Genomic DNA, 24,821 nt, shown 5'->3' on the forward strand with positions numbered 1-24,821 from the left:
CGATGGAAGGTTGAAATCACCCAGAACAATAAGTCTGGGAAATTCAACCACCAGCCCTGAAAGGGTGTCGAGAAGCCCGGGCAGAGTTGTTGCAACACAGCTGGGCGTCAGGTATGTCAGCAACAAACCCAACTGAACCCCAGAGCCAAACTTCAGGAGGAGCGACTCACTCCCGCCAATCTGTACGACAGTGGTCTCCCGAGGGTATAAGGTCTCCCGTATAACCACCGCCACCACCCCCCGCCCCTACCCTGAGCCCGCGGCCGGTGCAGCACACAGAAACCTGGAGGGCAGAGCTCAGTCAGAGGGACACCTCCCTCTGAGCCCAACCAGGTTTCCGTAATGCATGCCAGATCCGCGCGTTCCTCCTCAAAAAAATCTCGGACGAGGGGAGCTTTATTCACTACGGATCTCGCATTAAAATACACCAGCCTAAGCTCAGGGGCCCGATCTCCCTCACCCCTGGGTAAATGGGTATCAACCGGAGGGTCGGAGCACGCCACCGCTTGAAGACAGCGGGGGCGTGATCCCGGATGTTGATACGGCCCTCCGTGCAACCACCTGCTACCATTCCCAATCGTCGTGGGGATTTGAAACCCCACCCCACAACCAGACAACCGGATCAATCATCCAGTTTTGAAACCCCACCCCATAACCGCACAACGGGATCAATCATCCAATCATCAATCATCCACAACAATCATCCAGTTGCAAAGGTTTTCTTAAAGTAATTTCACTTCACTTGAAGTTGACTGATCAATTACTACCTTTATTTTTATTTTTTTAAGCTTAGTTTTGTGATTGGGACATTCTATCCCCATCTCCATCCCAGCCATTAGGAAGCAACCACACCCTTTGGAAGCAACCAAGTGGCATTGGAGATGGAGCAACTTCCCAATAACACACTCTTTCTTTCTCTGGCCAGATTCTAAGCAGTTCCTCCATTTGATGTCCACAATGGTCACAGCTCTGGCCCTGTGGAAAAACCTGCCAGTTCCCAACAATCTGAGTTGCAAGTGAGATCGCTACCATACTTTAAAAAGCATTGTAGAACTAGAAAGAGGACCAAAAAGTGGAAAAAGGTGTATCCTTGTACTGTATGCTTCCTAAATCAATTTGACCAGCCACTGAATGACTTGGAATGCTGGTGAACATTGATTCAGCAAGTCTCTGTATGATTTTTTATGGAACAGTCTTCTATTAGGAAGTTCTTGTGAATGAAAGTAAATTAATTATTTTTCCTACACTTATATATATGTATGTTGTATTTATATATGTTTGTGTGATTTAAGATTGCATGAACAAAGCTTCAGGCATTTTGAATTCAAAGGAAACACCTCTCTGTGTTTATGGAACAACTGTAATCTTGCAAGAATAATCCTTTCCTTGCTGCCAGCTTTCCATTCTAAACAGGAATGGTTCCTTCTTTTAGTCCTGTTTGTTTTCCTTAGCATTTTTAACAAATTAATTATGAAGGTATAATCTTTAAAAGTGAGACTTGCTAAGAAAGCTAAGATTTAAATCTAGATAAGCGATGTAGATACCGTGTCCTTGTAAGTGACTAATTCATACCCAATTTTAGCCAGGACCTTTGCTAGATAATCTTCAACTGGGCTAAGAAGCAAACTAACTAGTGGTACAATGAAAGAAGAAAAGTCCCATGCATTCCTGGAAACTTTCTACTATATTAACAAATAATTCAGCAGAATGTTTGTACTACTGGCAGCTTCTTCAAGAGTAATTGTACGTAGAGCACAGTGTATCTTTTACCTCTTGGTCATACATCTGACTGGTCACTGCAGAGCATCTTCTTGTAATCTATGCTCACTGGGTGTATTGAATCTACAGATCCTCAGAATTCCCAACAAGCATAATGATAACTGAGCTGTAATGCAACTTTACCTGAAAATCATCATTTGGACAGATTGTGAATTATGCTGGATTATGAGTTAGATATGCCATTTAAGTCATCCAGAAGATATTTTAACATTTTCATTAAGCTTCTGTCTAAGAAATGGAAGAATGCCTAAGCTCAATAATGAAAAAATGTAAATATTTATCTGAAACTGACAAACGTTTCTGTAGCATTTTACCCTGCAGCTCAGTTGCTCATCAAGTGTTGATCCACAATCCCTCCTCAATAATGCAGTGTCTATCTTCTGCATTATAATGTAAGCCAACAAAAATCATAAAGGGTTAATATGTCTAGCTAGCCAATTGAAGAAAAGGATTAAGGAAGACATGATAGCAATAGCAATAGCATTTAGACTTATATGCCGCTTCACAGTACTTTACAGTCCTCTCTAAGCGGTTTACAGAGTCAGCATATTGCTCCCAACAATCTGGCTCCTCATTTTACCCACCTCAGAAGGATGGAAGGCTGAATCAACCCTGAGCCAGTGAAAATTGAACTGCTGGCAGCTGGCAGTCAGCTGAAGTAACCTGCTTTACTACACTCTAAACACTGCACCACCACGCCTCTTAGGATAGCTGTCTTCCAGTACTTGAGGGACTGTCACAAAGTAGAGAGGATTGACTTATTCTAGGACACCAGAGGGCAGAACAAGAAGCAATATGTGGAAGCTTATCAAAGAAATTCAACCTAGAAGAAGGGAAATTTTCTGACAGTGAGAGCAATTAACGGAATAACTTGCCTCCCGGGATTGTGGGTGCTCAGTCCCTGGATGTTTTCAAGAACAGACGGGACAGCCGTTTGATTGGGGTAGTATAAGGCTCCTGCTTTGAGCAGAGAGTTGGACTAGAAGACCTCTGCGGTCCCTTCCAGCCTTATGATTCTATGATTGTCCTATCAGTAGTAACTTCCCTTCCTTTCTCTTTCCAGTTCCATCCCCTGTCTTTGTGTAATACCAGCGAGGATGAACATACAGTCCCAGGATTTGTCTCCATTGTCAAACTGGAGAGGCCTGAGCGGGATCTCCGGCCATGCCTGTCACTGGCCAATAAGGTATATTTGCTCAGAACAGACTTAATAACTTCTTCAGAAAGTTTTTTGATCAGCTCCTTGGTTGATTAGATTGAAAATTAAGCTCCCAAGTGTCTTTACATTCAAATGGGTAAGGCCGAAATTAAATGGACACACAGTCTGTCATACACTCTGATTTCTTTTCCTTACACTCTTTTCCATTGGGAAAGATGAAGTATGAACAAGACATTTCAGAAATTGCCATTCCAGATCATCTCAGTTGAGATGTTAGTGCTGGGCCTCACCTTTCTATTGGGAAAGACACTAGGGGAGGAGAGCCTTTGGGAAATGGTATTTAAAGATTCCGTATACACAATATAAATGTGTGCATATGTCAGATTTCCATGTGTGTCTGGCTTTCTGTCTCCTACTTGTGTATCCATCTGTCACTCCATCTGCCAGAAATTTACCTTATTTTAATTTAATGCAAAGAGAGGCAGTTTGATAAAGCATCAGACTAGAAACCAGGAGATTATGAGTTCTAATCCTACCTGGGCACGAGGCCAGCTGGGTGATATTGGGCTAGTAGTCACTTTCTCTTAGCTCTAGAAAGGAGGCAATGGAAAACCACTTCTGAAAAATCTTGCCACGAAAACTGCAGGGACTTTTTTCTGACTGTTTCCAAAAACTGGACGCAATTGAACAGAATAAAAAAAAGTTATTGTTAAATTTGGTTGTAAAAATGTGATTTTCTGTCAATTATTGCTTCCCAAAATACTCAGAATGATACAAGGGAATACTGGATTTCCTAAATGAGAGTTGGTAGGAGGGGAGAAATACTGATTAGCCTGTGTCTTGAACTCAACTTAGAACTGCTGGCTGGCTTCAACAGAACAAATGGGACTCTTTGCTAGTCATCCCTGTTAAACATGACTTCATATGCAATTTCTGCTATATTCTTTAGACTCCATATTCAGGAAATGAGCAAATTTGCACAATGCTCTTTGCTTCGAAAATGAGAGCTACATTTCTTTTAGTGAATTCATCTCTCAGACCAAAGATTCTTGAAAGGTTTTGTAGAATCTGAAGTGCTATAAGGCCCACATTGTTTTGATTAGTATAATTCTTAAGACAAGGCCACTGCTGACCATTAAGATTTTTTTTTATCATTTTCTCTTTTAGATTCTGTTAGGATAAATCCGAATTAGAATTATAGAGTTGGAAGGGACCTTGCAGGGTGAAATGAATCCATCCCAAATGTGCATGCACATGTAAATGCTGGAAAGGTTTAAAGAAAGCGTAACCAGTTTCCCAGTTTGAGAGCACCTTTACAGGAAAAATTAAGCTCTCTCAGTGCCCAACCTCCCAGGGCAACCCTGGAGCCTGAGATCTGCAGTGCCTTTGATCTTACAGCTGAGAAGTTGTACTGCTAACCTCTGACCTCCCTGTTCAAGGCAGGCTTGGCAATTGCGAAGCCAGCCTGCTGGAGCAATTCTGGCGGATACCTGCTCACACACGCTTTCCAAGGACGCTGAGATCAAAGGCAGCTGCTGAGAGTGTTCCAGCCTCTGCACTTTGCTCATCAGACTTCCTCTTTTCCTTCCTTCCAAAAGAGGCAGGTGTTAACCATTTCCATGCCAGAATTGTCCACAACTGTGATTCTTCACTTCTAGAGGTGCTAGAGACTATACAGAAATAGCTAGTGGCAAATCATCCCTCCTCAATACTCAAAGGGCCTCATAATCTACTCAGCTTTGGCAACTTTTAAGAGACAGGGACTCCAATTCTCAGAATTTCCTAGCCATCAGGAATTCTGGGAGTTGAAGTCCATGCCTCTTAAAATTGTCAAGGATGAGGAGTACTGATATACTCCAAAGACCTGACTTTGAATCCCAGGACCTCAGGCCTTTGGAAAGGATATTTTTAATTTTCCTGCCTAGTTTGGAGAGATTCTAACTGACCAGCACTAGGCTAAATGGATATTTGATCTCATCCAGGAAAAAAGACTCTTCTTAATGGTTTTTCTTTTGCGGTGGGGGGAGGACCCAGTTACCTCAATGGAGCAAGCATGGAGAGTAATAGTCCAAAGTTGTACTCCAAAAGTACATTAATAGCAGGGATGTGCGGACGGGTCTCTGTGTGTGTAAATTTGAACTTGCCCTTTGAGTGGTATGCTGGTGCCTGCACTTCAAAACAAGATAGAAATGGCATTGAATTTAATTTAAATATATCTTAATTACGGTTAGTTAATTAGATTTCATACTATAGATTTAGGTTTATGATTAGGGTTAGCATTGCGTGCTTCAAAAATAATTTGCAAGGGCAGCTCTTCCCTTTTGTTCATTAAAGCTCACACATCACTTTTCAAGGCCTGAAACCTGAAAAAAATGCCATTGCTTTGAAAGTTTCATTAAATGTACATTGGTTTGATTTGACTCCTTAAAACATCAGCATCTTTCAGAAAACCTGAAGATCACATACACTTTAATGAGCAGCAGAAGGGTACTATGTTCATGTGAGGTGTGAATCTCTTCCTCTAAATCATTTTTAAAGCATATGCAGCTCAAATATTTAGCATTTCCCTCTTCTATCATATAATTTAATGACAGATTTTGGAAAAACAGCATACAAAGCCTTAGAAGGTTATATGTAGTCTGGGTATCATAGATAAAGTTTTGATGAACATGTTCAGATCAATTCTAGGAACATGTTCTAAGCTTTCTTAAATTGCATGAACAGTAGAGGCGTTACAAATCTAAGAGTATCGTCGACTTACTACAGTTCATTCAGTGACTGAAGTTACAACAGCACTGAAAAAAGTGACATGACTGGTTTTTACACTGATGACTGTTGCAGCCTTCCCATGGTCACATGATCAAAATTCAGACGCTTGGCAACTGACTCATATTTATGATGGTTGCAGTATCTTGGGGTCATGTGATCACCTTTTGTGACCTTCTGACCAGCAAAATCAGTGGGGAAGCCAGATTCGCTTAAAAACCACATCACTAACTTAACAACTGCAGTGATTCACTTAACAACTGTGGCAAGAAAGATCATAAAATGATCACTTAACTGTTTCTCTTAGCAACAGAAATTTGGGCTCAATTATGGTCATAAGTCAAGGACCACCTGTTTAAATTTAAACTTGGCCTGTTAAAATAATCATGTATATTATAGAGGCCAGCATATAAACAAGTCATGGATTGCAGATAAGACTGTAGCTGAGGGCCTTTGTCTTTGCTCTTGGCATTTGCAAGATAGAAACATACAAATGTCACCAGAAAGTTTAGGGCTACACTGTTCAATCCCTATTTTCCTAAATTTTGGGGTTGGGTTTATTAAGCTTATTGGATTCTTACTTCACCTGTTTGATAATTTCCTGTTTTTTGCAAAGCAAATGTTGCCCTCCTGTGATTTGGTTGTTGACCATTGCATAAGATTTTGTGGAATTTGGGACCATAGATGGGGCTGGGGGTGTTTTGTAGCCCAAAGGTTACCCACTTCCTAGCGTAATGTAAGGAACCAGATGAAGGGCAGCAGAGACTGTTTTACTACCCCAATTATCAAGTGACAAATGTCTGAATTCTGAGCAAGATCGAAAGGGTTTTGGGAGACATGATTTTGGATACCACACAGCTTTTATACCAACTTGAAAAATGTCACCTTCTAAAAGAACAGGTTGCAAAATCATCAAAGGCACATTTTCTGGCATTGCATCAATCCTGATAGCGAGTGAGTTTCTGAGAATTGGGTAAGGAAGGAGGGAAAGATATTGGCAATCTTGACTCAAGCAGACATGGAAGAAGTTAGTCTTGCAGGTCTTGCATACAATTATAAATGGGGGTGGGATGAATTTACAAAGAAGGGAAAGAGGAAATAAAAAAGAGCCAAGAAGTCACTATTGGCTTAGCTTGGCTAAGGAGAGGCCCACTCTGCCAGCATTTCTTCACAAAAAGGCTGAGCTCCTATGCTTTGGCCTTACTGCCCAAACCCACCCATTCCATCATCAGGGCATCGTTAAACTTCTCTGTCTGAATACTAGGGGAAGGAGAAAGGAGAGTTATTGTATATCCTTTAGGAAAGAAAAATGCAGAGAGTTCTCTGTTTAGACCAGGGGTAGGCAACCTTGGCTCTTTTATGACTCGCGGACTTCAACTCCCAGAATTCCTGAGCCAGCATAGCTGGCTCAGGAATTCTGGGAGTTGAAGTCCGCGAGTCATAAAAGAGCCAAGGTTGCCGACCCCTGGTTTAGACCATCCTGTTGACTTAATACAGGTAATCCTCAATTTACAACAGTTCATTTAGTGACCATTACAATGGCACTGAAAAAAAGTGACTTATAACCATTTTTCACAGTTACAACCTTTGTAAGCGTCCCCATGATCATGTGATCAAAATTCAGATGCTTGGCAACTGGTTCATACTTATGAACGTTGCTGTGTCTCGAGGTCACTTTTTGCAACCTTTTGACAAGCAAAGTCAATGGGGAAGCCAGATTCACTTAACAACCGGGTTACTAACTTACCAACTGCAATGATTCACTTAACAACTGTGGCAAGAACGGTCATCAAATGGGGCAAAACTCACGTAAGAAATGTCTCACTTAACAACAGACATTGTGGACTCGACTGTGGTCGTAAGTTGAGGACCGCCTGTAGGTAGGTAGGTGCTCTTAATGCACTTGGAGAGTATGCCTGCCCCCTTTACACATGAACTGTGCCTGCTTCATTTAAGTCTTTGACCATAAACAGAGTGCCCTGATGGTAGTATTGCTTTCCCCATGGATATGTTAATTGTAGAACATGCTAGGGCTCAACCTTAGATCTTAAGAGCGATAAGGAAACTCAGTTCTTTCGAGTGTTTGCCTGTGTCCTTTGCTCACCTCTAACTATCAGACCTTAAAGGACAGGTTAGGTCTTCTGAGGGACTAATTCCCAAATTCCTGTTTCAGGGAGAGGCTGAGCCTGGCAGTGCCCACTGCCCCTTTGTTTGCCTTTTTCATGTGCCTGCCTGAAGGCTGCCCGCTCTAAAGCTCAAAGCTTAGAACTGGCGAAAAGCCCCTGCTGAATGGCTCATACAGCCTCAGGCTTTGGTGAGGCAGGGCTGCGGTTCACATCCTAGGCTTTGAAGCAGAGCCAGCGGGTGGCTTTGGGGCCTGCTTGGCCTGGCAGGTATCCAGTGCCAATAGGATGTGGGGGAGGGAAGCAGGTGAGCCAGCTAGCTAGGGCGGAAGGGGTGGGGAAGGGAATTTAAGGTAGACCAGAGAGAAGTGGGAGCAGGCGTGTGCATTGCGGTGTTTGGGTGGCAGGGCTGCTTTCAGTGTGGGGCAGGAACATAGGAGAGCTTTGTTCCTCCAAGTAGGGCAGGGCTGGGCTGGGCTGGAGAGGAGGGGAATGGAAAGTCGAAGTCCTGGATGGCTCCTGAGTTTTTCCAAAGAGAAGCAAGATCACACCTTGCTGACCCAGAGCGGGCCTGCTTTTTGTTGGCGGCTGCGGCATTGTCGTCTTTTGAGCTGAAACCAGGAATCTGTATCTGTGCATATGAAGGCTACATACACACACACATGCATGCACACACACAAGTCACAAATCACTTTTTTGGTTACTTTTGAATTTGGATGTAATTCTCAGCTTTGCAGCAGATAAAAGGCTGGAGAGGGGCTATCCTTTCAGAGCAATAGACCTTTCCTCCAGTTCTAGTTTAAGAAAGTCTTTAATGGGAGATGCCAAGAATTGAACCAAAATGCAGGTCTCAATGTGCCAGTGTTGTGGCCCATCCCTAGTCCTAATTATAGTCTGGACCTACTCTGAAAGCAGGCTGACTCATTTTAACATTTGCATCTCATGATATTGCTCCACTGCTCATGACCACTGATTTATGAGGTTTCTATATTTTAATATACAGTATTGCTACAGTTTTATTTTTAAGCTGAATAAAAGCTGTTTTAAAGTTGTACACTGCTTAGAAAAACATAATATGACAGCTGATATATTCCTGTATTTTTTTAAAAGTGAAGGTACTGGATCAATCCTCCAAGCAGAAAGCACTGACCGAGGATTCAGATTAGATATTATAGGGAGTGAGTTGCCCCAGTCTACCCGTGTTTTCCCAAAAATAAGACTGGGTCTTTTTTTGTCTCCAAAAGAGGCACCAGGTCTTATTTTCGGGGGATGTCTTATTCAACTCCGGCACCAACAGCCCTGCCCAGCTAGCCCACTTCTGGGGATGAAGGAGCAGCTGTATTCTGCAGCTGCATTCCGGCCTGCATTTTGCACTCAGGCCTTTCTGGAAGGCCTATGCAGATGAGTACTGAGCTATGGATTTAATCCATAGCTCAGTTCACAGCTGCAGAGATCTTGCAGAACCGAGCTATGGATTGAATCCATAGCTCGGTTCTCGGCTGCAGTGGCCTTCTGGAAAGTCCTGTAACTGAGAAATGCAGGCCTGGCTGCAGAAGACACCTCAGAAAAAGCGGGCTGGCGAGGAGAGGAGAGGCCTGGCTGCAAGGTAAGTGGGTGTGGGGCGTGTGGGGCAGCTCCACACCCACATTCCTGCCCTAGCTTGATTTTTACCACCTTTCCCCCGAAAATAAGGCCTACCCTGAAAATAAGCCCTAGCTTGATTTTGGGGGTGAATCAAACACCTAAAAATCAAGCTAGGGCGGAGATGGGGGTGTGGAGCTGCTCCACATGCCCCATACCCACTTATCTTGCCGCCAGGCCTCTCCTCACCAGCCCACTTCTTCTGAGGTGTCTTCTGCAGCCAGGCCTGCATTTCTTAGTCACAGACTTTTCCAGAAGGCCACTGCAGCTGGGAACCGAGCTATGGATTCAATCCATAGCTCGGTACTCGGCTGCATAGGCCTCACTGAATAGCCTGACTGCAGAATACAGCTGGAATGTAGCTGCAGAATGAAGCTGCTCCTTCAGCCCCAGAAGAATTGGTCCTGCTAGGCGGGGCTGTCGGTGCCGGAGTTGAGTAAGACATCCCCCGAAAATAAAACCTGATGCCTCTTTTGGAGGAAAAAAACAAGACCCAGTCTTATTTTTGAGGAAACATGGGTAGGTGTGTGCCTTGCCCCAAAACTAGGCCTTATTTTGGGGGTAGCCTTACTTTTGGGGAAACACGGTTGTTCCATTATGAGTGTCTGTGAGCAGGGCAGAGAGGGCAGCCCATAGAGGGCACAATCTCCTGGGAACATCTTCCAGGCTCAGGGGGGAAAATTGCTGCTTGTATGTTCTAGATATCTGAACAACTGGGCTGGGCTGGGCTGGGAATACAATTTACGGATCCCAAGGCATTTAGAACTCTCCAATTTCATTGCTACTGAGTACAGGTAGTCCTCAATTTACAACAGTTCATTTAGTGACTGCTCAAAGTTACAACAGCAATGAAAAAGATTACTTATGATCATTTTTCACACTTAAGACTATGGCAGTATCCCCATGATCATGTGACTTATATTTGGATGCTTGAAAACTGACTGACATTTATGACAGTTGCAGTGTCCCGGGGTCATGTGATCACTTTTTGTAAACTTCTGACAAGCAAAGTCAATGGGGAAGCCAGATTCACTTAACAACATTACTAATTTAACACCTGCAGTGATTCAGTTAACAAATGTGACAAGAGAAGTCATAAAATGGGGCAAAACTCACTTAATAAATTTCTTACTTAGCAACTTAAATTTTGGACTCAATTATGGTCGTAAGTCAAGGACTACCTATACTACAAATCACACACTTCGTTGTGGCCATTTCTTCCCTTTCAATTGTGATATTATACAACTCTAAATCTATGCATCCTCTTTTTCTCAAACTGGGATTGTTTTCTGTAAATGAATATATAGGTAAATAAATGCATCATTTAAAAGTGAAGAATCAACTTTTTATGAAATGTGTGCCTCCTGAGTCCAGTAGCTTGCTTTCCAATTATGAAAGACACAGGTAACTCAATACAAACAAGGCCTTCTTTTCCCACAGATGGGGACCACAGAATAAATGTCCAATCTAGTAACTGAGGTGGATAACAAAGAATGAGAAGGGCTACGTGGTCACGATGGTGCAGTTATTCACATATATTCTCTTGAACTCTTTCCTCTCTTTGCAGGCAAAACTGGCAGGGGAGAGGGGAGCTCGGGCTGTTCTGTTTGATATTACAGATGACCAGAGTGCTGCTGACCAGGTAAGGAGATTCTGAAGAGAAAGGGAAATATTCTTTTTTGTTGTTGTTTGTTTTAACAGATTTGCTTTTAAAAAGTGAGAGGCCAGCACTTCCTTCTCTCACTTCCTTCTTTTTAAATATTTCTGAATTTTTATTAATTTGCCAGTAGATGACTTGACACAAGCAACGTCTTCAGAATTGGGACAGTTGTTAAGTCATCTACTGGCAAACAGAAATACCAGAATCTCATATGAACTGACTATGCACAGCCTGGTTCTCTTGCCTCTTCATCCCTGGTAGCCCTATTTCCTCGAACTGTATTCTCGTGTTGTGTTTCCCTCCAGAGGGAATTGTTAGGTCCATTTCTTTTTATACATGTGAAACGTGTTGGTCGCCAGCATAGAAATGGGTGTGAGAAGAGGGCAGCTAAGCTTCTTGGGGTAAAGACAGCACTGTTAATATTCCCTTATTTTGGCTTTTAGATGACTCCCTTTCCTCCTTGTGTCAGGTGACCTGTAAAAACAAAAATATTGTAGCTGCCCTTTCATGTGATATACAGATTATCCCATCTGGGCCAGGTAGCCTCATATTTCCTAATGTTAGGCCTGGCATTCTGCCATGATGAAACATGGAAAAATGGAGCTAAGCAATGCTTGGTTTCTGTTAAGTGAAAGTGGATGTGACCCAAGTACTCTTTGGAATCCAATTCCATCACTCCAGACCTACAAAATATTGTTTCACTTTATTTCACCACTAAAATTGAACACTAGGAAAACAGTATTCAGGGATTTCTTTTGACACCTCTTGATGGTGTAGATTTCAGGTTGTCTTCTAATCTTAGAGCTAGAAATGACCTAATTGTTGATAAGCAAGGACATTTTTCAGTCCTGTTAAAAAAATGTAATACCCTGTCTTTACAGTGAAGCTAATCAGATTTAATTATTTATCAAATTTATAAGGTGACTGAGTGGCACACAACAATAGTAGGGCTTCTGATTGCTTTCTCAGAGTCTCGTAAGGACCTATTCCCTGCTTGCAGTTAAACATGGCACAAACTTGTTACGATGTCTTTTTATTGTCCCCATGACATTGTCTTCATCTCATCCCTGGCCCTTGAAAGAGAATGCCTTAAGTCAGACATGTCAAACTCGTATCAGAGCTTTTTTCCATTGCTGGCAATGGGGTGGGCATGGTTTCCTGGTGACGCGTCCGGCCCATGGGCTGGCAGTTTGACACCCCTGCCTTAAGTCATAGAATCATAGAGTTTAAGGTTGGAAGAGATTTTTGAAATTATCTGGTCTAACTCCTTTCCCTGTCTTGTAGTTTTGAAGGCTGAATATTTGCATCAGCAAATACCATCTTAAATCCACATATTTTGTTATGACACTTGCTTTCGTTCTTGTCTCCCCAATTCACACTGGGTTAACAAGATAGAAATTTCCACTAATTGTGATTAAAATTGTCGGTATGGCAAAAAAAAACATGCTTTGGAATTAATATGTATAGGAAAAGTCAAAGCAAAGATCTATCTGGCTGGTTAAAGCGTCCCAAGAGTTGACATGTAATTAGGCTCAAGTGAAGATAAATGTCTCCTCGCGGGAGGCAATGGTTCCACCTGGCTTGAAGGAGGTAGTAGTCTGCCCCTCATTAAGAGAGCATCACTGTACTCAGGTGTACTGGACAATTTTCATCCAATCTCTAAATAGGGAAGGTTTATTTATTTATTTAAAACATTTATAGGTAAAGGTAAAGGTAAAGGTTCCCCCGCACATGTGTGCTAGTCGTTTCCGACTCTAGGGGCCGGTGCTCATCTCCGTTTCAAAGCCGAAGAGCCAGCGCTTGTCCGAGGACGTCTCCGTGGTCATGTGGCCGGCATGACTAGACGCCAAAGGCGCACGGAACGCTGTTACCTTCCCACCGTAGTGGTCCCTATTTTTCTACTTGCATTTTTACGTGCTTTCGAACTGCTAGGTGGGCAGAAGCTGGGACGAGTAACAGGCGCTCACTCTGTTACGCGGCACTCGGGATTCGACCCGCCAAACTGCCGACCTTCAGATCGACAAGCTCAGCGTCCTAACCCACTGAGCCACCGCGTCCCTAAAAACATTTATATAGCCACCCATATTCTTACCAACTTTGGCCAACTCCCAATCAAGGCTGCTGAGGAGGTAGTAGAAATACAGCTTCAAATGACTTTGGAGGAAGTGGATTTAGAGGAACAGGACTCATTGAAGACTATATATAGCACTGAGATGGCATTGATCATGTTTGCAGATTATCTCTGGTGGACTTGGGATGGGGATAATATATCCATATTGGCCCTTCTTGATCTTTCAGGAGTTTTTGATACCATCAGTTGTGATATCCTGGGAGGTAGGAGGCACTGTTACAGTGGTTCTCCTTCCCTCAGTTCCAGTTGGAGTTGCTAGGAGGGAAAGGTCCAGCCCTAGGCCACCTGCTTTTCAGCTGCCACAGGGCTTGACTCGCTCCCAGGTCCTATTTAATATCTATATGAAAGCACTGCATGTGGTTTGGCATAGGATGTAATTTCATCAGTATGCTGATGCCACTCAGTTGCACATCTGTGCCTCAGGCTGTCCAAGTGGTGTATTGAAGCTCTTGTGTTTTCCCAATGCCTGGAGGCTATGTAGGACTGGATGGGGAAGAACCAGTTTCATTTCAACCTTAACAACCCTGAGTGGCTCAGTGTTCTATACCTCCCGATATCTAGCAGTTTTCCACTACTAACTGTGAATGGGGTAACATTTCCTCAATCAGAGTTGATATACAATCTCGGGGTCTTCATGGACTTGCAGCTTGTACCTAAGGAGCAGATGGCACCTATGGCCAGGAAGGCTTTCACACAAAAAGTTCTTGTGGACCAGTTGCGCCCATTCCTGGATTGGAGGCACTTCTCATTGTCATATTAATCACCCTCGCATATGGACTGTTGCAACACATTTTCATGGAGCTGTCTTCAGAAGTATTTAGAAGCATCAGCTGGTCCAGAATGCTGTGGCACATGCAGAATTGCATGCACCATGATACACCCACATAACACACAGCTATGTGCTTGGCAGTGACTCCTGTAGGCTTTTGGTTGCACTTTAAGAAGCTAGTTACCACTTTTAAAGTGATGCATGGAATGATGCCAGAGTTATTGAGGGATCACCTCTCCCCAACAGTTTTTGCCTGACCCACTAGATCTAGTAGAATGGGCATGTTCCTGGTCCCCTCAGTGAGGCAATTTCACCTGGTGGATCCTAGGAAGCATGTCTTTTCTGTCAGGGTGCCTGCCATATGGAACATCTTCACCCCAAAATATGGATCACTCCTAACCTTACTAACTCGTCCTTCAGGCATTTGGGCCAGATTGTTAGTTCTGAAGCTCCAGTGTACAGATGTATAGGATGGGTATCCTAAGATATTAATGAGGAAATGTTGACCTGGGCTCGCTCTCTCTCTCTCTCTCTCTCTCTCTCTCTCTCTCTCTCTCTCTCTCTCTCTCTCTCTCTCTCTCTCTCTCTCTCTCTCTGTGTGTGTGTGTGTGTGTTACAACTATTGATACTTTGTATTTTATGTTTGCTGTCCAGAGTTTCATTGGATAGATGGGTGGCCTTATAAATTCATTAAACAAACTCAGTATATGAAAGCTCAGTAGCTAAATCAGAAAGGAGTATCATTTGGATTTCATATTTTAGACATCAAGGCAGCTTGACGGTCTCACCTGGTCATTAGGATTGTCTTCTTATCACTAAACTGACTGCTAAGCAAGCAGCTTTCTGGGCAATACCATATGACTTAATGAGATTTTCAGATAGCCATCTCCCCAGTGGAGATGACACTTGAACCCAGTCTTTGCTGAAACATGCTAAGGAAATGATTTCCATGTTTTCCCAAAGCCAAATGAATGTTTGTAGAATGGTCCAGAGAGCCCAGCTCATATTCCATCTCTCCACAGTTGAGGAAGCCTCAAGGGCTGAGTCATCCTGTTGTTCTGATCTGGGGCCACAATGCTGAACTTCTCATGAGAGTGGTGAACAATAACCGTGAAGCCCATGTGAAGATTGAGGTGAAGGAAATGCCAGCTTGGGTAAGTAAGCACCTCAGTTTTCCCCTCCCTGGATTCTTAATGAAAATCTGAAGTCTCTATCACAGTAATGTTGATTGTGTATCTATACTTTAACTAGCCTCATTTTTTTCTGTTTTATCATAGACAACTTATGCATTTTTCTCTCCTCTTTAGATTAGGATAACTTTTCTCAAATTAACTCCCCCTTCCAGATGTGTTTGGTTATAACACCAATCCCTCTCCAGCCAACTTAGATGTAACAAATTGCTGACTGGGGAAATTTAGCCAAGGCATATTTGTGATATTTATGCTGCTGATATTCATAATTTTGTATTCATCCTTTCTTCATGTCTTAGTTGTATTTAGCTGCTCTCAAGGTTTCTGTTTGTTTTACCTATCTACTATCTTCTTTTACCTGCACCTTGGTAATTTCCAACTTAAAAACTATTTTTGTCTTCCCACCAAAGCCTCAAAAGATGTCACTAATCTTATCACTGTGCAGATTTGCATTGTGAAAGAGTTTGATTCACTCTTTTTTCCTTTTTTCCCTGTTGCTTTCAGGTATTATTTTGCTTCTTTGGTTAATGGTCCTGGATTTCCTCAAACTACTTGTTGAATGTCTTTATTCTCTGCTTTGGGCAATTACCTTTGAAGCAAAACAGAAATGTAACTGAGATTGTTTCTTGCTCTTTTTCTTGGAAATGTCAGTTTTATTTTTTATTTTTTTGAAAATCAGTTTGTTGCCAAATCTGCATATTTCATGTTTTTTGTACAGATAGTCCTTGACATGATCACAACTGAGCCCAGAATTTAGGTTGCTAAGTGAGAAATGTGTTAAGTGAGTTTTGCCCCATTTTACTACTTTTCGTGCCACGGTTATTAAGTGAATCTCTGCAGTTGTTGAATTAGTAACACGGTGGTTAAGTGAATCTGGCTTCCCCATTGACTTTGCTTGTCAGAATGTCGCAAATAATGATCACATGACCCCGGGATATTGCATCCTTCATAAATATGAACCAGTTGCCAAGCATCCGAATGTAAATGGGGATGCTGCAATGGTCGTAAGCATGAAAAATGGTCATAAGTCACTTTTTCAGTGCTGTTGTAACTTCGAACACACACTAAGCAAACTGTTGTAAGTCAAGGAATACCTAATTTATCTTCGTATGCTTTTTTCAACCCCAGTTTATGGTGATTTTTTTTTCTTGCTGCTGTGCCAGAAATGGCTCTTTTGATTATGTGAGCTAGAGCCCTAAACCTAGATTCCTTCACTTTATGTAATAATTCCACCTTCCTAGTGTGGCTCAATAACGTATTTGTTATAGACCTGTTGCAATCATCTTTTTGCCTCATGTCCGGTTGTCTGCGTTTGTTGTCTTAGATGTCTTTCATCTAGACGCCTGTCAGTCTAGCTTTCAAGCTTCTTACTCTCAAGAACCACTTAGTCCTATCTTAATAGACTTTTCTTTGTTAATGTGTGCACTTTTATTGCATTCTTGTTTAGTTATAATACTATCAGATTCTCCCCCCCACCTTGTAGTAAATCTGTTGATTGGGAGTGGGATTTGTTCTTAATAGTTTTCATTCCTATTTCCTTGTTTGTTCCTTTTGTACTCAGATTTCTTATTCTTTTTCCTTTCTCTTCTCTGCTGATATCCCTCATATTTCTAGCCTTAATCCCCCTTTATATTTTTATAATTCCTTCCCAGATGGCTTTTTCTATATTATTTTTATGTTGGCTATATGTATCCATATTTGATATTTCTACATATTTCTGTTATTTTCTGCCTGATCATCACCATCTGAAACTTAATATTCTAATGTGGAATTTCTAGTTATTCCAGCTTAATCTAACTTTTTCTCTTTTACTCCTTTTTGCATTAGCAATATTTACGTCTCTTAATTTTTTTACTGCATTTTACCATGATACTGTTTGATTTCCTACTCAGATAAATTGTATGGTTTAATCAAATTATTGACTAAATTATAGGATAATATAACGTAAACCAGTATGGGTGTATAGAGATTTGAATTGTCGCTTCATCACTCCACTATTCTGATTTGTTCTGGCATATCATGTGAGGTTGCCTATTGGAATGAATGACAGAGCTCTAATCTCTTGGGTCTTCCCAACAGCCAGACTATGATGTTTGGATACTCCTCACCGTTGTCAGTACAGTACTGGTCATTGTTATAATCTTCATTGTTCGCACTCGTTGTCAGCCAGGCAGAAATCAGGTAAGAATTGTTTAGTAGTACTCTATCTGATATCAAATGTTCTCAATCCTTCAGAAAATGTTTCTTTCTCTGATAATATGATTAATATTTTATTTGGATCGTGGTGATCCATGAGTATCATGAGAGTCTTTGTATGGAGTTTTAACTATAGGTTTTGGATGTCAGACACATATTTTACAGTGGCACCAAAAACTCACAAAGCACAAGAATTGGGTATTGTATCATTCCAAACCTCTAATAGTACTTTATTTAATATTGTACTTAAAACTTGTATCACTCCATTTCTGGAGACTCTGAGCAGCAGGTTGCTTTATTTCAAGGGTAGGCAGGCTTTTGAGACAGATGGGCACAATTAAATTTTGATCTGACATGTAAAGAGGTTTTGTGGAAGCACATTGTGGGGATTTTGAAAAAGTAGCTTCATGGTGAGTTTAGCTGTTTATTTATACATTTATATACCCAACGACTCTGTAATATTCATTTACTGTACAAGGAAAGCTAGATTCTCCTCCTAGTCTGGCTCAGCCTAGCTTCCCGGCAGCAGATCAAAGAGCTGAGTTTTCTTGTCTGCAGCCTCCCAACCATATCTGCCATACATTGTGTTACTACAAGAGTTCTCAGGATTCTCCTGAAATTTTCATGACTTTGTATAGGTGGGTTTCCATTGCTGTTGCCATAGCAATGGTCTAGCAGCACACTGTAGGAAGATACAGCTCCCTAAAGAATTTCCTGCATTAAGCAAGAGAGGTTTTGGTTGAACTAGGTTGCCACAAACCCCTTTAACTTGGTCATTTATTTAAACTGAAAGGAAATGCTGATTTTTTAATGTTCCATATCAGCTGTGCAGGAGGTGAGGCCTTGGAAGATTTCCTCCCTCTATTTTCTCATTCTTCCTCAGACAAATGTGCAGGAAGTGACCATACAAGCAATCAACCGCCTGGCTGTACGGAGGTATCAAGGCCCCCATCGGCATGCTCCAACAGGGGACTCTGTTAGCACCTGCAGTTCTCCTCCTATATGTGCAATTTGCTTGGAAGAATTTTGTGAGGGGCAGGTAAGCATATTTTTCTGGGTTTGGGAGTTCTCATGTAGATTCTTAGGTCAAATAAGCAGGCCCTTCACAGCCAAAGCCTGTTTTTAGAGCAAGGTGAAAACCAAGTCTAGCCAATCTGTGGATGAAATGAAAAAAACCAAACATGGCTGTTTACATGTGCATTCTATATTCTAGAGTTTCTTGGTGTGCACTGTGGAGTGCTCTTGGATATATTATTGGATCTAATTATAATTTTTTAAAACTTGGTTGTACTCCACCCAGTCATATTTTGTTATGTGGATTGCTACATAAATTTGAAAAATAAATCTAAAATGCGTTTTAGTGCATTTTTCACATAATGAAAATAGCATTGTACTGCAAGTTCTGTATCTTTTGGGTAGTATGATGATATAATGCATGTAGAAAAAGGGGCATATGTGTGCTATAATGCTGGTTTGATCACCCTGGCCACCCTTGCCTCCTCACTGAGATCAGTCTGGCCCCACCTGTGAACAGGAGAAGAAGCAATGTCAAAAAACTTTGTAACTATGAACTAATGCCTATTTTAATTCTTCCCAATCATTCAACTATCTTATTTTAGTCTTTATAAATCACCATTTTGTAACTTTTTTTACCCTTAAAAAAGGTAAACGTTCCCCCGCACATGTGTGCTAGTCGTTTCCGACTCTAGGGGCCGGTGCTTATCTCCGTTTCAAAGCCGAAGAGCCAGCGCTTGTCCGAGGACGTCTCTGTGGTCATGTGGCCGGCATGACTAGACGCCAGAGGCGCACGGAGCGCTGTTACCTTCCCACCGTAGTGGTCCCTATTTTTCTACTTGCATTTTTTTACCCTTAGACTACATAAAAAACATATGAAACCTCAAATGAGTAGTGAGGTTTGGGAGACATAAGACTTTCACAAGATTTTGATTCCTAAACCTCATTACTTGTTTAAAACTCAGAGATTTAATCACATTCCCACCAGACCTTTCCAGTGAGATATGCCACAAGAAATAAGAGAGTGACCTACCCAAATCAAGACTGTTTCTTCCTTTGAATCTAGATCACTGCCTTCCCATCCCATTGCTTTTTCCTATTTTACAGGAACTACGGATCATCACCTGTTCCCATGAGTTCCATCGGCAGTGTGTGGACCCTTGGCTCCAGCAGCACCAAACATGTCCATTATGCATGTTCAACATTGTTGGTAAGAGTGAGCAGAAAAAAATCTGAGGGTAGTAGTTAAAATCAGACATGCTAGATCAGTCCTAAGACTATATTGTATATACCGATTCCAATTTTATAAATTCCTCCTTTAACTTCGTTTGTTGTTGCATTTTTTCGTTATTCTTTTTCGCCATGTAAGTTATAGCCAAACCTCTAAAGTATGCTTTAGCTGTATCCCACACATTTTAAAGCGATGTCTCTTCTTTTTTGTTTATTTTAAAGAAAAATTCCATTTCCTTTGTTGCTATTTATATAAATTCTTTCTCTTTCAGTAAACATTGATTCAGAGGCAATCTTAGTTTTTTTTCTTAGCTCCTCTCCAAGTCATCTTTACTGGGTTATGGTCTGCCCATATACATATATAATTGTGCTTAATTCAGGGGATATCCATATCATATCAGATTTGTGCCTGAGTAAAATGTATATTGTGATTTTTGGGGGTTCTTTTCTCTCCATATATCCTGCATACAGATTTCTTCTGCCATTTTAAAGAAAACGTAGGTAGTGTATTCCTTTCTTCTTTCCCTATTTTGCTGCTTCTGTAGTCCAGCATTCCATCTACTATTGCATTAAAGTCTCCCATTAAACAAATGTTTCGATATTCCAATTCCACTATTTTTGTGTAATTTTTGATAAACCTTGTTTGTTGTTAGGAGCATATATTGCTACCATCAATATCTGTTTTTGATTTATCATTATTTCCACCATTAATATTCTTCCCTCTTCATCTGCATAGATTTGTTTGGGGTTCATTGTCTCTTTGATATATAAAGCTATTCCTCTTTTCTTTTGTTGTGCGAGTGTGAAGTGAAGTTTCCTGATTTTCGGTTGTTCTAACAATTTCTAATGTTGTCTTTTAATATGTGTTTCTTGGAGACAGACTATATCCATTTTTAATTTTTGTAGTCGTGTAAAAAAGTTTTCCTTTTTGCGGGGGAGTTCAATCCATTTATATTCATCGAAAGAATCCCATTTTCCTTCACCTTCTTCAATTATATTTAGGTTTTATTCTCCTAGTTGTTCTTATCTGTCTTTGTTTTCTTCCTTTTGCCCCTTCTTCTGTTTATGTTTTCTGTTTCTTCTTCCCTTGGTTTGGCTGTTCCTTCTATTGCTATCTCTTCCTGGTTTTTTTTTTTTTTTGCTTCTCTCACTGCATGAAATTCCAGACTTTCTCCTTCCAAAAAAGCTTTGTATCTCTCATAAAATTCCATTGCCTTGAATGCAGTGTCCAATATGTATCTTTTCATGTCCTAATTAATTAAAATCCCTTCCAGAACCAGTCATCTGAAGTTCACTCCTTTTTCAATTAGTTTTCTGGTCAGGAATTTGTACTCTCTTCTTGAATCTCTTATCCTCCTGGGGATCTGCTTCAGCACTACAATTTCCTTTACTTTAGAATGCAGAGGATCATCTCTCACTCTTCTCAATATCTCATCTCTTATAGATCTTTTGACAAATCTAACATACACTTCTCTAGGGACTTTATTTCTCCTTGCATAGCTTGAATTGACTCAAAATATCTGGTCTGTCTCTCCTTCCATTTCCTGTTTCCCTATTTCCAGTGCTTCAGCCAATAGCTCTGTCATCAAATCCGCGAGATCCTCTTCTTTTGTCCTCCATTACATTTTTAAATCTTAAAAAAATAAGATGCCTTTTCCATTTCCAAAACTGCCATTGAATCTTCCAATTCTCTAGTTGCCTGCATCCACCTCTGATTTTCATCTTTTATTTCTTCCATCTTCTGATCAGTCTCTACTGTCTTATCTTCTATTTTCTGAATTCTTTGTTCATTCTTTGTAACCATCCGTCGGAAGCTTTCTAGTTGAGAGTTTATGTTATGAATTTCTTGATTCATTTTCTCAAAGTTGTCTTTTGTCTCCTCATGTTTTTTCTTTGTATCTTCTTTGTGAGAGGAGATTGCCTCTTGGTTTGCTTGTTATGCCGCTTGTATGTCCTTCTGGAAATTGTGACATTTTTCTTGTTGAAGCGTTGATTCAATTGATCTCGAATACACAGGGCTTGCAGAGATAGAGGAAGGGGCTGAGGGTGTTTTCTTGCCAGTTTTAGCTAAATTCGGAACACTCATTTTTAATTCCACCCCCCCCAAAATTGTTATCAACTCTAATACTTTTCCCAGATGTCCGCCTTATATCAAACCATTTATCTTGTGTTCAATACCACAATATATTTTTTAAATTTCTCTTTAATAAGTCTTGTAGTTGTTATGTATAGTCTTTATAGTCCAATAAACTCCCTGAAAAAGAAGAGAAAACAAAGAAGAAGAGAAGAAAAAATAAATTTTGTAATCCAATTCTGTTTGTGAGGCTCACTTCCGGAGCAGTTGTCCAAAATCCAAAATTATCGCTCAGTGAAAATTTATAACCTGCAAGGTCCTACTATTCAAAATTAATAATCCATAGAGCCTTCTCCAAAGAAAATCACCAACAGTTAAGCTTCCACTGTCCTTAAACAGTTCTGTGACTAAAAGTTTATAATCCAATAGGCTCCACAGACAACAAGAAGAAAAAGGGAAAAACAAAAGGGAAAAGACAAAAAAGGAAAAAGAAAAAATGAGGAAAGGTATATACAATTGGCAATCAAATGCCTCTGAGAATTCCACAAACAGATGATGAACACAATACTCTTCTTCCACAGTTGTTCTCAGACATTAGAATTCAGAGGTATTCTATCTAAGACAGACATGTCAAACACAAGGCCCAGGGGCCAGATCCGGCCCGCGAAGTGGGTTCATGCGGCCCGCGAAGCCATCCTGGAAACAGTGAGGGAACGGCCCCCACTGCCCTAGCCCTGGCCCAGAGACCCTCCTCCTGCCAGAGACCCTCAGATCTGTCCCACTCCTACCCAGGCCCCCATAGGCACCCTTGATGCTAACGATGTAGAGCTGGCCACGCCCACCCAGTAGGCCATACGCACTCTAGCCACGCCCACCCAGTAGGCCACGCCCTCCCTGGCCATGCCCACCTGGCCCCCTGAGGGCAACCGCAATGCTGATGCGGCCCTCAATGAAATTGAGTTTGACACCCCTGATCTAAGAGCATAAAGATTCTGAATTATTTAACAAGAGATCTCTGCCCATTAACTCACCTGCATTTTAATTCCTTGGACTAAAAAGTGTAACAGTAACTAAATGGGGCTGCTATTGCAGGCAATTTGGAGGCAACAGTTGGCCCAGAATACAGTGGCCAGGCTTCTTTTGGGAGAAATACCAAATGTGATTGCTCTATTGATAGCCAGTCAGGTTTGGATCCAATTCAAAGTGTTGGACATGACTTAGAAACCCTACATGGCTTGGCAGGAGGTTATCGTAGGGACAATATAAAGCAAAATATGTATACTATTAGGACTACTGGAGAAAGTTATGTTTGTTTAAGATGCAGTCTCTGCAAGATCAGAGAAAGCCATACACTAGAAAACAGATCTTTTAAAAAAAATTTATTAGAATTTTTGAATAGAATAAAAGTATACACATTTGAAAGAAAAATAAGGAAAAAAATTAAAATATGCAAAAGAGAAAATAAAAGCAGGTCCTTTCTATGGCTGCCCTCAGATTATAGAATGTATTGTCCTCTAGAATGATCCCTTTCTGCTTGGCATTCAGGAAAGCAAAAAAAAAGTTTTTTTTAAAAAAGCATTCTACAGTATACTTAGTTAATGTCTTAACTAAGACTGAAAGGGCATCCTTAGTAAATTTCATGAGACATTTTTTTTTCTGCTGCCAAACAAGCTGTATTAAATAGTCTGTGTTCCTGAAGAGTTTGTGAAGGCAGTTCCAAAAATATTACCACCTTTGTATACCATTCCAAAAATCCTGTTTGCCAAGGTAAAGGCAGGATGTGACCTCATATCATAGACTGTAAGCTGCCCACCTCCTCCCAAAGTTACCCTGGATTTTGGACTAATGTAATACTCAATAGGTGAATTACTTTAAATTCCTGAGCTTTGTAATCCAGTCATCAGCAAATGAAACACCCACATTTTTGCAATACCCACATTGTTCTATCCACTTTGACTGTCCAGAAACAGTCTTCTTATATGGCAGACGAAGATATTTCCCAGCTGTATTCAGATTATTTGAAGCCAAAGTATTTTCACATAGCTCTTCTATAAGCTATATGAACCCTGCTCCATTATAGAAGGTTTAATCTCTATGTGTATATTTCTCTATAAAACTACTATAGACTGATCTTGAGTATTATATTTTAAAAAGCAAATTATTTCTATGAAGCAGACCCTGTAAATTGGTCATGTTATATAGAATATTTACTTCAATGCTGTTTCAATGGCTGTGGTGTATTTATCAGATTTCTCAAACTGCCCACTTCTTTTTTACATATTAATCAACATTTAGGCTTTTAATTTTAATTTTCTAATACAAAGAATTCTCTGCCTTATCTCAAAATCTTGTTTCACCTCACTCTGCAATTTTTACCTGCACAAATCCAGTCTTTCTGAAAGTGGTAAATCATGAGAAAGGGCTACTAAATAGATAAGCATGTAGCTTCCTGTTACTTTCTTACCAGTTCTCTCTTGTGGGTCAGAAATAAGTCTGGCATTTAGCTGTATTTGGGCCCTAGACATTTGACCATTCTTGCTTTCTTTGCCTTGATTTCAAGCTCATTATCAACTGAAGAAAGGCCAAAAGAGTTTTCCACTTGCCAATTAAGCATTAAAGCAGCCAAAAGATGGTGGAAGATTTGAGTGTAAATTTAACACTTCTCCATACCAAATGGAAGTCAGATTAACATAAGATTAAGCCTCTGTTCCAGTTGCTAGATACAAGATCAGCATAGTAGTATGGTTCTGCAAAAACAGGGTTTCTCTTGTTACACCATCTTGGCTATTTGTTTTGGTCCTGAATCCCTCGTGAACGAATAGATAAAACAGAAAAGAATCAGGATAAACCTAGACTGGATTACTCCAAATTTTTCTTTCTTTTCTAAAACTAAAAAAAAAGGAAACAGCCATCCAGCTTCCATAAAGGAGGCTGACAAACTAGTAAAATTAACTGCTCCCAATTTGATAGAGCAGTTTTGTTCTTTGCTGATTTGTCTGCTACTGCTTTATCAGGTATTTATTCAGGCACTGCTGCAGATTAATAGTGTTGTGGTATTTCCTGGTAGGGCTGGGAGAGACCCCTGGCTG

At 40.9% G+C, this 24,821-nt stretch overlaps 1 protein-coding gene across 1 annotated transcript in view; it reads left to right on the forward strand.

Annotated features, from left to right (window-relative positions):
- RNF43 (ring finger protein 43) overlaps positions 1 to 24,821 on the forward strand; it is a 52,707-nt gene that overhangs the window by 20,238 nt on the left and 7,648 nt on the right. The window contains exons 2-7 of the mRNA XM_081336962.1: positions 2,843 to 2,965; positions 11,036 to 11,110; positions 15,051 to 15,182; positions 17,298 to 17,399; positions 18,298 to 18,453; positions 19,536 to 19,638. Of these exons, the coding sequence (XP_081193088.1) occupies positions 2,843 to 2,965; positions 11,036 to 11,110; positions 15,051 to 15,182; positions 17,298 to 17,399; positions 18,298 to 18,453; positions 19,536 to 19,638 (691 nt within the window). The remainder of the gene's footprint in view (positions 1 to 2,842; positions 2,966 to 11,035; positions 11,111 to 15,050; positions 15,183 to 17,297; positions 17,400 to 18,297; positions 18,454 to 19,535; positions 19,639 to 24,821) is intronic.

This window comes from Vipera berus, assembly GCF_964194415.1.
Source record: "Vipera berus genome assembly, chromosome: 1".
Classification (NCBI taxonomy): Eukaryota; Metazoa; Chordata; class Lepidosauria; order Squamata; family Viperidae; genus Vipera; species Vipera berus.